The sequence below is a fragment of the Passer montanus genome, unplaced genomic scaffold (genome assembly GCF_014805655.1).
Source record: "Passer montanus isolate IOZ18808 unplaced genomic scaffold, ASM1480565v1 scaffold86, whole genome shotgun sequence".
In the NCBI taxonomy this organism is placed as follows: Eukaryota; Metazoa; Chordata; class Aves; order Passeriformes; family Passeridae; genus Passer; species Passer montanus.
In genome coordinates this window covers 935,430-948,873 of record NW_024373923.1, presented here as the reverse complement: position 1 = coordinate 948,873, position 13,444 = coordinate 935,430, and the positions used below count along the sequence as shown (strand labels likewise).

The window sequence follows — 13,444 nt, the reverse complement described above, 5'->3', positions numbered from 1 at the left end:
CTCACCTCTGCCATGGGGCTCAGCCACCAGCAGCCTCTGCAACCTAGATGGGCAGAGCGCTTTATACCCCAGCAGTGGTTCTCCTGCAGCTCAAAGACACAAGCAATGGAAGGAGAATTGATTCCAACCCAAAGAAACCAGAAAGGAGCATAATAAAGCATCATAAATAAAGACCAAGCAATTACCCTGCCAGGTGGCTTCTGCGTGGCACAGGTTTATAGTTAGCAATGCGGTTTGTTTTATTAGTTATAAATAAAGTACAAAAAGTCCACCAAAAGTGAATCTAAGCATTTACACAATTTCTAATGTCTTTCCATTTCTTCAATGCACTATTGCTTTAATATTAATAATAAATATTTTTCTAGCTTTCTTCTATAAAATAGTCTATGTAGCAAAATGTTGCACAGCACAACAGAACAGCAGTAGGAATACAAAAATGTGGGTGATCCTTTCACCTGCCCGCGTCATTAAAGGAGAGGGGGTTTTGTTTACTCGCTCCTTGTTTTGCTTGTCCCTCTTGCAGTGACTTTGGGGGGCAGGAAAGCCAACCCCCCAGTCCCCACACAGCTCAAAATCACAGCTCCAGGCTACAGGGGAGGAGTGTTACAGAGCAGCAAGGTAAAAAACACAGACAGGTTTAAAACCTGGGGTAAGGCAAAGTCAACAAAGCAGCGCAGCACCCTGAAGGGACAGAGAGAAAAGAATTAAGGTACTGTGATTTTGTGCCTTTCTAACCCAACTGAGAATTTCATCCAAAGCCTTTTTGTGGGGAGGATGGCTACTGGCTGAGCACATGCATCAAACCCCACTTCTGTCCGTACACAGCTAAATGTCTTCACTGACCGAGCATGGTTATGGCTTAAAGCTTAAAATGTTATCAGAGGTTCTCTAACCTTCTGGCAAAGCTGGAACTCGTGATACTCAGGAGCCTTTGGGGAAAGGGCAATGCATTGCAAGAGCAGCACAGCCATGGCAGGATGGGGATGCTTGGCCATGCCATTTTGGGGCTCACCCCCTTCTTGGGGAAAGGAGGGCTCTGGGCAGGTCCCAGCTCTACACTGGATTAAAAAGCTCCAAACTGAGGTTCCCTCCTGGACAGCAGAGTTGAAGCTAACTGGTCCAGATCAATGTTAAGCGCTTCTGCCCCATGTGTGTCAGAGCTGGGCTATAGCCAGTGCCCATGGCAGGCGTTGCAAGGAGATGGCTCATGGATCCCGTGTCCATCCCAACCACTCTCAGCTAGACGTGCTGTCACAGAATCACAGAATAATTTGGGCTGGAAGGGACCCTAAAGCTCATCTCGTTCCACCCCCTGCCATGGGCAGGGGCTCCTTCCTCTATCCCAGGGTGCTCCAAGCCCCATCCAACATGGCCTTGGACACTGACAGGGATTCAGGGGCAGCCACAGCTGCTCTGGGCACCCTGGGCCAGGGCCTTCCTAGCCTCTGAGTAAAGAAGTCAACCGCTAAAAACTGCATTGAATCCCTCAGTTCTGTTGCCTCCAAGCTCAGGCTCACCCCATTGCCTCCTTCCCCCCAGCTGGGTGCACACACAGAAGGTGAAAAGAGCCAAACCGAGCCAAATTGAGACGCCAAAAATTACAAAGCCACCACACCTGGGCTTACTTCCTGGGCTTTTGACACAATTTGCAGAGTCTTGCACTAAAGGCATGCATTGCCCCTTGCAGTGGGGGCCTGCTGGGTGTTATTGCAGGGCTACACAAGCAGCAGCAGCAGCAGCAGCAGCATCACCAGAGGCATCAGGGACAGGGCAGTACCAAGAAACAACCAAAACATTTTGGTTTATGCAGAGCGTCGTTAACCGCCTTCAATGTGCAAGGACACAAGTGAAAGGATCACCAGAGTTTGATTATGAGTGCAAATAATATTCATATATATGTGCTAAACACAGTCACTATATTGCAGTTTTCCACTATGTCACAGCATACAGAATCAAAGGTTTGCATTTTTATGGAATGTATCCAAGGTAACAGCACCACAGTAATACAGTTTGTAATCACACACCCTGATTTTTTTCTCTTTTTTTTTTTCTGTTTTTGACAAGATAAGCATTACCCCCCACATCCCCTGTTTAATTTTATTTTAAGTACCGATGCATGCAAAGCATTCCATTCCCAGAAACAATGCAAAAATGAGGTAATAGGAGTAATAAAAAAAATTAGTAGTAATTTCTAAATAAATAAATTATAATTAAAAATGCAAAAAAACAACTATAAAAATAATTAAATTAGAACCCACAATATCTACAAGTTAGTCATAAATTATGATTGTTAAATATAAGGCATTTAAACTCACAAAACCCTGTAAACTATTGATGTTTTGTTTCTAGATTTTTGATGATGTTTGTTTTGTTTTGCTTTGTTTTTAAACTCATCCTAACTCGCAACCTACTTGTACAAATTATCTAAACGCAAAGGAACCTGACACACTGATACAACTCCAGACACTGTAAATTCGCACGCACCTTGGGATCAGTCACTCACACGAGACCATGGGAGTTTGGTGCTTTTCTTCATCAAAGGTTTGTTTGGTTGGTTTTGTTTTTTTTACAGTTTGATCAATTTTATTTTTTTCTTAAAAACTGTGCTTGTTTATTAGGCAAATAGTAACACTTTCTCGTAGGCTTTAAAAGAAAACACATGGTCCAGAAGCGTTCCTCATTCCCTCCCCACCCAGTGGGGGTATCAATCCCCCTGTTGCTCTCCCTGCTTCTCCCCCACAGGTCACACCTCGGCAGACCAAACCTGTGCAGAGTATTTTACCACCAAAACCTTGCTTTGCTTGTCATGGTATTAGTATTATTAGTATTCTTTGTAATGCTGCTTCAATGCTTGCAGAGCAAGACTCATAGGTATCCATGGGCCACTCCTTGACACACGGACATAAGGGCTGAGACCACCACATTCCCCAGGAAGCCATCACTTGTGCTGGGTGGCAGATGTGTCATAAAGTCATGGAATTGCTTGAGATGGGAGGGACCTTAAAGCTCATCCTGTTTCAAACCCCCTACCATGGGCAGGGGCACCTTCCACTAGACCAGGTCACTCCAGATGCCATCCTGCCTGGCCTTAAGCACTTCCAGGGTTCTCTGGGCAGCCTGTGCCAGGGCCTCCCCACCCTCACAGCCAAGAATTTCTGCCTTACATCTTCCCTATATGTCACCATTTTTCCCCTTCTACTCCCTGCCACCTGCTTTGGCGCACAATGAGAGAGGCTCCTGCACCCTCAGGTGGGGTTTCCCTCCCTCTCTTTCCTCTCTCACTGGGGAAAAAAGGAAATCTCTGTGTGCCTCTGAGGCTGGTGTTTTCCAGTTACAGCACATGAGAATCTTGCAATTTCTCAGATGATAGTTTATGACTGAATCTACTTGGGAGAGCATTTCTCTCCAGTGAAAGATATGCTCAGGGGAGACAGAAATCATTCCCACCACACCAACATTTTCAATAGATTATATTTCTAATTCCCCTGCTGCTTCTCTGCAGCTCCTTTCTCCCTTAGTATGAAAGAAAGAAAAATTTTTTAAAAAGAGAAACAAAAAGAAAACTACAGGTTTTGGTTGTGAATGCCGGTTTTCCCGAGGATTTTCCGCCCGATCCCTGCAGCTGGCGTGCTGAGGTCTTTCTTTTTCAGGGGGAGCATGGATGGCAACAGCTCTCTCCTTTGGGTATTACCACTTAATTCTGTTTTGAGTGTTAATGTGATTAAGTTTCATTTTAACAACCACTGATTACTCCTTGTGGGTAGGGCCTGAAACATGCACACAAGCCCACGTGGGCGCGGGTGCGCACGGTCGGGGTCACGGCCCCACGGCCGGGCTCCCAAAAGCGGCAGCCCCACCTCCACCCTGCCTTCCCCTCCCGCGCCCCAGGGCTCGTGGTCTCAGCAGTGTCTTGTGAGCATCGAGTTTTCTTCTGCCGCCTTATCAAGAGATGCTTTGGCAATGGGAGGAGAGTCAACGTTTTGCGCCTCTCGGCGCCTCCGCGGCGTTGTTACACCCCAAAGAACAGCGGTGGGCACCGACTCCCGTAACCATCACTTTGGAGCAGTGCTGGCGGAGCCAACTCGCCACACAGCTCGCAGAAGAAAGCATCACGGACAATTGCAATCATGTAGACAGAACTTCCTTGGATTTTGATATGACAAGCTACTTTGTTAAAATACAGAAAGCAAAGAAACAGCATCTACTCAAATACTGTGCCGCTACAGAAAGTGTCCAGCACCAGCAGACAAGCAGGAACGAAGCTTTTCCCTATTGCTTCGTTCATTTTATCCCCAATTTTTATTTTTATTAAGCTTCTCTAAATTTGCAACACACTGTAAATGCAAGGGAAAGAAGCACACGCGGCTGAGGCAAAGAGCACAAACCCTTCTGACTGTAAACAGGATTTTGCTTTTTCTCCTCTTTCCCCCACCCCAAGGATGGGGATGTTTGACCTCTTTATTCCCCCTCTGCAATGTATTCATCAGGCACCAAAATAAGGAATCTATGAAAAAATATTTGGTGCAAATTAGGTAACAGCAACATGTCCACCACAAGATGAGTAGGGCATCAAACACAACATTTCTTAAGCTAACATGCTCCAGCTGCCATCCATAGAAATAGCTAAAGGACCCCTAACATGTTTCTACATATTTGAGAGGTATATATACAATCCCCATGAAAAGCAGGATTGACAGGCCGGACTAACCACAACTAGTTCCTTCATATTCAACACTAAAATCTTCTGCAGCACGGGGTCTCTGAGCTCCGGGAATGCCAGCTCCCTTCCACTGGGCCTGTATCCTGCGTATATGTGCAATATCTCCTACTGCTAGATATTGTGTCACCTCCTCCTTCTCCTCACTACCGTGCCTGCAGACTTCCCCTCTCAATCAAATGGCTCAGAAGGCAAAAAATTTCGCTGCAAGGGTTTATGGCCATACGACCTGGTAAGGAAAATGGTGTGTCCAGCTAGTCTTTTCAGCTGTCCGAGCCGAGCTGTGTTTCAATGTCCACCCTGCAGATCGGGCACTTCTTGCTGGTGGCCAGCCACTGGTCCACACACACTTGGTGAAAGAGATGCATACAGGGCAACCGCCTGCAGAGGGAAAAACACCACTGTTAGGATGGAGGAGGTCCACGGGACCAAAAAGAGCTGAAAAATAGCATCTGGGGCTGGTTTGAACACTGGAAGCACTGCTGTGGTGACACCATTGCCACCAAGGTCCTGCAGGCCTTCCCAGCCACACCAGTTCACACAGGGCAGTGGGCTGGAGATAGTGTGCTCCTTGACCTATTAGTAACCCCCACACCATCCTGAATTGAGTTGTTCCAGCTCTTAATTGTGTTGGCTGCTAATTTTTAATCTTTCAGGCGCGAGGTTATACTCCAAACCCTCTTAGCTCTCCATGGCTGTGCCACACTAGCAGTCAGGTGGTGCCACACTGTTCTTACATGGGTGTCCCCAGGGAACCTGGTCACGTTTCACCCACATCACCTCTGCCATCATCACATATCGCCCCTGTGATACAGGGGAACCTTGAACCACAAGAATCCACAGCAAAAGGATCAGGGCTTTTCTTGAGAATTTAAGGATGAGAAGCAGACCTAAGTACTTCTCACCTGCAGTCCCTTCAGCCATGATAGGTCAGCCCCTTGCAATTTCTTGTTCCCATCCTCTGTCACAAGCAGAGATCTGAACAGCCTGGGATGTCTGCTAGAGACAACTGGAATTCTCTTGGCTGAGGATGGTTCTCTGTGACCATGTGGGCAAAGTAATCCTACTTATTCTACAATAAAGCAGCTGTGTCTTGGACACAAGCCCAACTCTCCTGGACTTCACACCAACACTGCTTTTATCATATTTTGGTCATCTGTCAGGCTCAGGTGTTGATGACCCAAGCTCCATATGGCTGTCAGAGATCAGTCTAACCTACCCTTCTCTGTCACTTTGCCACCTGGCCAGCTGGCACAGCCTAAAAGCAGATGATCCAAACCCAGGAAACACTATAAAAACCTGGCCCCCTGCTGCTGCAGGGCTCTTCCTGTCTACGGGCCATACCAATGTCCATCTGCAAAGCATTTGAGTTCCCAGACCCCACAACAGTGCAGGTGAGTTTCTCAGGACAAGAACAGAGACAACCCCACGAGGACACAGCTGCATTAATCCAAATAAACAAAACTCAGCTGGCACTGAGAGGCAGAGGAGGGGGTGGAAGGACCTCACCTGACGTCCTCTCCGTCTTCAAGCATGGACAGACAGATTGTGCATTTCTCGTCGGTGTCTGACTCCTCGCCATCGTCTTGCTCAGCTTTGCCTTCCTGGGGTCTTCTCTGCAGCATGATTAAAGACATTTGGTTAGACTTTTCCCTTCTAATGCTCTCCCAAGCCTGGGCAGTTGCAGGAAGATAAATAATGAGATCTCCATCTACCAGCCAGATCCTCCAGCTTGGGGAAGCCAACCTAGCCAAAACAGCCAGCGAGATGAGTGTGCCACCAACATGCTGCAGGTCGGCATGTCTCCTCCTGAGGCTGGTGGCAGTGAAGCTGTTGGCAGTACCCCAAGGAGCAGCCTGTCCTCTGCTGCCCTAATACAGCCCCCACCACTTCCTTGCAGTGGGGATGGAGTCTCCTTTGTTGGAGGATTCTCCTTGGGGAGACCCCAAACCTCACGGTGCCACCACTGCCTGGAAGGGCAACCACTGTGCCCCATTCCAGCTTGGCCACTGGCCCAGTCCCATGCTGTACCACAGGGCCGTGCTTAGCTTGTCAGCTGCCCCTTCTTCTCTTTCCCCACACATCCATTCCTATTCATATCCTTTTCCTGGGCTCACTGGAGATGCAATGAGAGACAAGTGCAGCAGGAGTTACCTCACTTCCAACCTGGGCAATGCAACATCCCTACCCTCCAGCCGGGAGTGACCAATACTACCCAGACAAGCATTCTTCCCAATTTCTACTGAGCACAACCCAAAAATGTGCCCGTTTGCTCATGGGCGGGGGGGGCAGCTCCAACAGAGGAGACACCCCTGGTGAAGCCAGGGGAGAACAAGGCTCCCCAGGCTGCGGAGCCACCGCCCTGACGGCGGGCACGGGGCAGCGCCGCTGGCATGCAGAACGGGGCAGGTTTGCATGCACGAAGCCCCCTTGGTGGTGTGCACTTTCTTACCAGGTGCGGACAGGGGGGAAATTGCACCCGCTGGGTGGGAGAAGGTTGAGACCCTTTTGAAAATTTGGCCCGCAGCTTCCTAGCCTAGAAGTGAGAAACAGGCAGCTGAGCTACGCCACCGCTTCCGCCCCCGGGAGCCCCGCAAGATATCCAAGCACCCCTGCTGGGTTGTGCCTTCCTCCCCCGCCACGGGGCATGGTTTGGTGGATGGTGCCAGTTTGCTGTCCCTGAGGATGGCGACCCACCAAAGTCCTTCCTTCTGCCTGCTCGGTGCCCACACGGACTGAGAGGGGCTGGCAGCCGTGCCGTGTTTCGGAGCACTCACCTTCTTGTACTTGTGGGGGAAGGTGAATCTCTCGATGGTGTTCTGGACGGCGCCCCGGCTCACGCTGCCCAGCCTGTCCTCCAGCTGCAGCAGCTCCTGCGGCACAGGTACATCAGGAAAGCGCCATCCCCACTGCTCCCAAGGCACCAGGTGCCACCACACAGCCATACCTGCTGGCAAACGAGGCTCCCTCCTCTCCTCAATGGAAATGGCCATCAACCCCAAATCAGCCATGCTGTAATGATGGATCTGATCCCTGGCACTTGGGGTAATAACTAAGAGCTCGAGGCAAAGAGCTGGATATCCAACATTTCACAAATGAGGATGGGGTTTGAGCTTCATCTGACAGGCTGGGAAACAAAACCCCATAGATCTGGAGCACTTTTTGTTCACAAATGAAAGGAGCCAAAGTCAACCCAATCCAGACCCAGGCACCTTGGAGTAAACCGTCTTTAACTAAATTTAACCCCATAGCTTCCCAGTTATTACTAAAATTGATGAAAGACTCATCGCAACCACCACACCCACACCACAAAAAACAGTCTTACAGCTTTATAGCAGAGCTTGCATAAATTCACAGCACTTTAAAAATTAGTAATTCCAGTCCCCAGATACATACTTCATAGCTCTCCCGCACAGCAGACGTGTGCCTGCTTGGGTTCAGTCCCTGAAGAGCAAGCAGCTGAAGCTGAGGGTAAGGGTAATTTCTGATTTCATGAACAACCTGAAAAAAGTGAGGGAGGAAAAATAAAGCCACCTGTATACTTGCCTACAGAAAACCCTTGTGTGCCCTGATGTAAATCTAATGCTTTAAAAATTCAAATTGAAAGAGTAGATTGACATTTTCACCAATTTAAGCCTTTTGATAATAAAAAAATGAGGTTTTATCAAATACATTTCCAAGAAATGATATGTAGGAGCATGCACTCCTTCCAAATAAACTGTCTATTATAATAATTCCTGTATCATCCATAGCATTGTAGTTTCAAACTCCCAACATGGATTCAATTACAATTAAATTTTATTTCATTTAAATGGGTGGATTTCTGTTCATCCAAGCTTTGGTTCTTTTTTTTTTTAAGGCTTGCTTTTCTACGCAGGTATCAGGGTCTGACACAGCACAAGGAAAAAAGCATTTCTGGGGCATTTCTGGGCATGTTTTAAGGATTAGCAGTGCTTGGCATTACTTAGCTCCAAATACAGCCCTGTGCTAGCAGAAGGGGTAGAAAATTACCCCAGTCAGCCTGTCTTCTCATCAATCCCACCTTCACCTGTGCAAGAGGTCATGCAAAACCTTTACAGGTGGCATCAAAGCTGACGTAGAGAGCAATGACTTGATGAGGGATGGCCCTGGGGGCTGACACCAGGGAAAGCAGTCACCCACTCCCAATTCTTCTGCACACAAAAAGTCCTGGGAGACCACAGTTCCCTTCCAGTATTAATTACATTATTAATATTAACTACTGAGTCTCTCACATCCTGCCCATGTTTTGCAGACCAGCTTGTGAACGTGGTGCTGCAAGCAATGGACCGAATCCTTCCAGAACAGCTGAGCTTTTCTTTTCTTTCTCTAATCCAGTGCAGTGATGCAACATTATCCTTTCAGACACTCCCTCCCACGGCCGGAGATAAGTGGGATTTGCAGAAGACAGGTGATAGAAAGATAGCAGCCTTTATTTTGACTGCTTTCTGGCAGACAATGCATAAAACATTTCTCAGTAAAAGCGTTTTACTTACCACCTGGGTTGAGGATGTGCTTCTGGGGAAGTGGTGCATCCGAGGTGTGGCCAGGTAATGCTGATAGGGCTGGGGCACCGGCCGGACCTGGAACTGGGCGTGAGTCAGCCCCGCGTCGACGCTGAGGTCCCTGTGGGCACCACGGGGGAGACGTGGCTCTGAGTGCCTGGCTGTGCCCAGGGACTGCAGCACACCAGACCGTGCTCACAGGGTAACCTCCCTGCTGAGCTCTGGGCTGCTCCTCAGCCTGGGGAGACGGGCGGCTTGGCTTGGAAGGGAGTTTCCTCCGGTCTGGGGAATCGCCCACCAGGCCAGCATGAAGGAGTGAGGGGTTGCTTCTATGCCAGGGAGCATTTCAGTTATTCAGGGTCAAGAATCAGATAATTTCAGAGCAAGAGCATTTTGGTGACTCAAAAGGATATCCAGGCTCAGCAACTCATCTTGATCAGATCAGGACCTTCCTGTGCTGCCAGTGCTGTGGCCTATTACAGTTGAGTGTTTTGCAGGAATACAGTTAATTACTCAAGGGACTCATAAATGAACCATTTTGGTAGCTAGATGGGCACTCTCTGTGGGCTTTTCTGATGTGTCTGTGCTCTCCTTATAGGTCTCCCAGCCCAGATCCTGGCAGGACTTGGGGGATTAAAGGACACTGTGCCTTGCTTGAACCAAGCCTCAGGGTGGTGAGGGTTTGAGGTGTGAGGGTGGTGAGGCCCCAGCACAGGGTGCCCAGAGAAGCTGTGGCTGCCCCTGGATCCATGGAAGTGTCCAAGGCCAGGCTGGACAGGGCTTGGAGCACATTGGGAGAAGTGGAAGGTGTCCCTGCCCATGGCAGGGGGTGGAACAAGATGATCTTTGAAGTCCTGTCCAACCCAAACCATTCTGGAATTCTATGATTCTATGAACTCCAGGACTGTGATTTGTACAAAAAATATTTTAAGATTTTAAGAAATGTCTGGGTGAGACTGCTGGAGGAAAGGGTGAAACAAAACTAGAGGGCAAACACCAATGGAGCAAGACATCCCTGGTGGCCCTGCTTGCCTGAACACAGCCTGGCCCAGGCGAGCAGAGACAGAGCTCAGCTTAGTGAATCTGAGCACTGTTATCCTCCACAAAACTAACCCAACTCAATCCCTGGACTTAACATAACCAAGATGCCATCAAATATCACAGCTCTGCTCAATCCAACACACAGAGACAAACTACAACCCCACCACTACCACACCATGTGGAGGGACTGGGAGGGGGCCTATGCAGCATCTCCATCTCTAATCCAGTTAGCTGATCCCCATTCCCTCCAGCCTAAGAGTCACTCAGCAAACAAGTGCTTTGAACATCATTCACTTTATCATCATTACAAAATCTGTTATTCTAGTAACAATTGTCTTCACATTTCCCAAAGAAAAGCTAATTAGAGAGCAAGGCTGGCTTCCCATTTCATCCTCCAATTTCTCCTCCCCTTCAGAGAGGACGGCAGCAGTGTGTACCACACCTTCTTGGGAGCAGCCCAGATGTGTCCTCCAGCAGCTGTGAAACTGCTTTCACTAACCAGAAGATGGGGACCTGAAGGGACATTGGATGCAGAAATCCTTCATCCATAACAAACTGTGCACCAGGCAGCAGCACCAGTGCTCTAGAGCTCCCTAATACCTGCACCAAGCTGGATGCAATGATCCTCATGGGTCCCTTCCAGCTCAGGATATTCTGTAGTTCTATGATTGTAAGTTGAGGCCAGGAGAGGGACTACCTTTTCTGGCCCTGTGTTTAGACAGACAAAACCTGGAAGAGGATGAAACACAGCAGGCAACTGGCAGGAGCACAGCCAGGGTGAGAATCCACAGGTCTTGGCACTTTCCAGCTCCTGTGTCCCAATTTTGGATATTTACCCAATATCTTAAGGTTGTTCCCAGGTTCATGGAGTGGTCAATTGGAAATCAAGAGGCTTTGGGTCCATTCCCAGCCCTGCCACCTTCTTGATGCATGACCTTGATCCACTTCCTCTCTGCCTTCCCATGTTCCCTGTCTATGAAATAGACATGTGGTAAATGTGGTAATTCATGGGGTGCTTTGAGATCAAGGACTGAGAACGTCTCTCAAAGGTGAATGGTCATTATTAAATTGCATTAATAACTGCAGTAACAGGACCGCAGAACTCTTTGTGCATCCAGACTTAAAATCAGATGTTGAGGTTCCTGAGGTGATGCTTTGGGGTTACAGATGTGTCCAAAGAAGAACAGAGCACGGAACAGTGTTTTTCCAGGGTTTGGGGGTGAAGAAGCAGAGCACACTTGCTGAAGAAGAATGGAACTTAACCATCACTTTCTAGCCCATGCTGCAGGAACAAGTGTACAGCATCTTGGTGCTCAGGTGCGAGGTCCAAGAGCCGTGATGCTCGTGGTAAATGGGCTGCTAACAGCCAAGGAGTGAAGGACAAGACACCTACAAAACAAGTAGGATGGTCATCACTGCATGTGTGAGCAGAAGATGATTTAAGGAACCATATGGGAGTTTGTTTATTCTTCACCAGAAGATTTCAGTTGGGGCTGGGCTATCTGAGACAGCCTCAGATCTTTCTTCCATCCCCATTTCCACCTCCTGTGGCAGCGCCCACCACCTACAGCCTCTGAGAAAACACTGCTGCTGCTGCTGCTCATCCGGGGGTAACACATTAGAGGGGAGCTTTCATATTTGTCACTGGGCGAAACTGTACGTGTGCCCCAAGGGAAAGTGAGTCACCCAAACATATGCTCACCATGCATGGTTTCTGTCACCCCCACTCCTTGGGTTTAATAAGGCTATGGAGCAACAGAGGGGAAAAAGGAGGGAGGGGGAAGGCACTTAGTGATGCTTTATCAGATACTTCTAATGATCATAATTAAGCACTCTGAGCTGAAAGAGAGGCAGAAAGAATCGCTCTATCCAGATGGCACATGAACTGCTTTGCAAACCAATCCGAAAAATGTCATCCTGACCACATTCAACCCACAGGAGTGCCAATAATGGGAACACCTGAGAAGAAAATTGCAGAAGGATGTGGTCATATTTTAGATTGTGTATTATGCACTGAAGGGGGGAAAAAAGCAACAACTCTGGGTTAAAAGGACTTTTCATTTGCAGAGTGGAGTGCTCAGATGTTAGGAAATGCCATCATTAAGACTTCCTGTGCCATTTTATTCCAGTCCTCTTGTGCAAATACATGCGATTGTCTTTAATTACAAGTTCACATGCTATTTTTTCCATTCACTGCACAGAATGGACTTTGCTCAGCTTACAAGCAGCTACTCAGAAGAATGTTTTTATTTTCTTATTCTTTTGACCAGGTTACCATACTTTATTAACTGTTCAAGGGCTCTCAACCTGCTCTGAAAATGAAATGAACAATTTCCTGCAAAGCTTTTCCAGGGTATTAAACACTACAGTTGGAGAATGATGAACAAATCTCCATTCATACTACCCTGCATGGCAGGGTAACATGGTGCTCCCTAATTTGGACCACAGAAAATATTATGGCCACTGGGTTTTGAGTGCCTGAAGGACAGCAAAGGGTCTAGTTCAGCCAAACTGTGGTCTACAGGATAAAAACCTTCTCTGTGCCCTACAGCACAAAGAGCAACTTGGGAGAATTAATGCTTGGCTTCACTGTTAATCTGTAGGTGAAGAGTTATGAGCAACAGCAATGGAGTGTGCCTAAAGGGGGGGCAAGAGCTGGGGAAGGCTCTGGAGCACAAATCCGATGAAGAGCAACTCAGGGAGCTGGGAAGGGGCTCAGCCTTGAGAAAAGGAGGCTCAGGGGGGACCTTGTGGCTCTGCACAGCTCCTGACAGGAGGGGACAGCCGGGGAGGGGAACAGGATCTGCCCCCAGGGTACAAGGAGGAGAAGGAATGGCCTCAAGTTCTGCCAGGGGAAGTTTAGATTGCCTATTAGGGAAAATTTCTTCATCCAAGGAGCTGTCCAGTCCGGGCACAGCTGCCCAGGGCAGTGCTGGAGTCCCCATTCCTGGAGGGATTTAAAAGCCATGTGGATGTGGCACTTGAGGACGTGGGTCATTGGCAACCTTGGCTGTGCTGGGGAATGGTTGGTCTTCATGGTCTTAGAAGGCTTTTCCAACCTAAATGATTCAATGATCCATTTATATAGGAGGCTTTCACACTCTCACAGACCTCTCAGAGATGAGTTTTCCCATTGCACATTCCCCACACTGTAACCACTGAG

At 48.3% G+C, this 13,444-nt stretch overlaps 1 protein-coding gene across 1 annotated transcript; it reads right to left on the bottom strand.

Moving 5' to 3' along the window:
- Nucleotides 1-214: 214 nt before the first annotated feature.
- RNF165 (ring finger protein 165) lies at nucleotides 215-9,884 on the bottom strand. Its single transcript, XM_039733382.1, has 5 exons — nucleotides 9,232-9,884; nucleotides 8,114-8,218; nucleotides 7,495-7,590; nucleotides 6,227-6,333; nucleotides 215-5,098 (listed from the first exon to the last, which is right to left on the bottom strand). Exons 1-5 carry the CDS (start codon nucleotides 9,268-9,270, stop codon nucleotides 4,981-4,983), a joined length of 465 nt encoding a protein of 154 aa, XP_039589316.1. The 5' UTR covers nucleotides 9,271-9,884; the 3' UTR covers nucleotides 215-4,980.
- Between the last annotated feature and the right edge of the window lie 3,560 nt (nucleotides 9,885-13,444).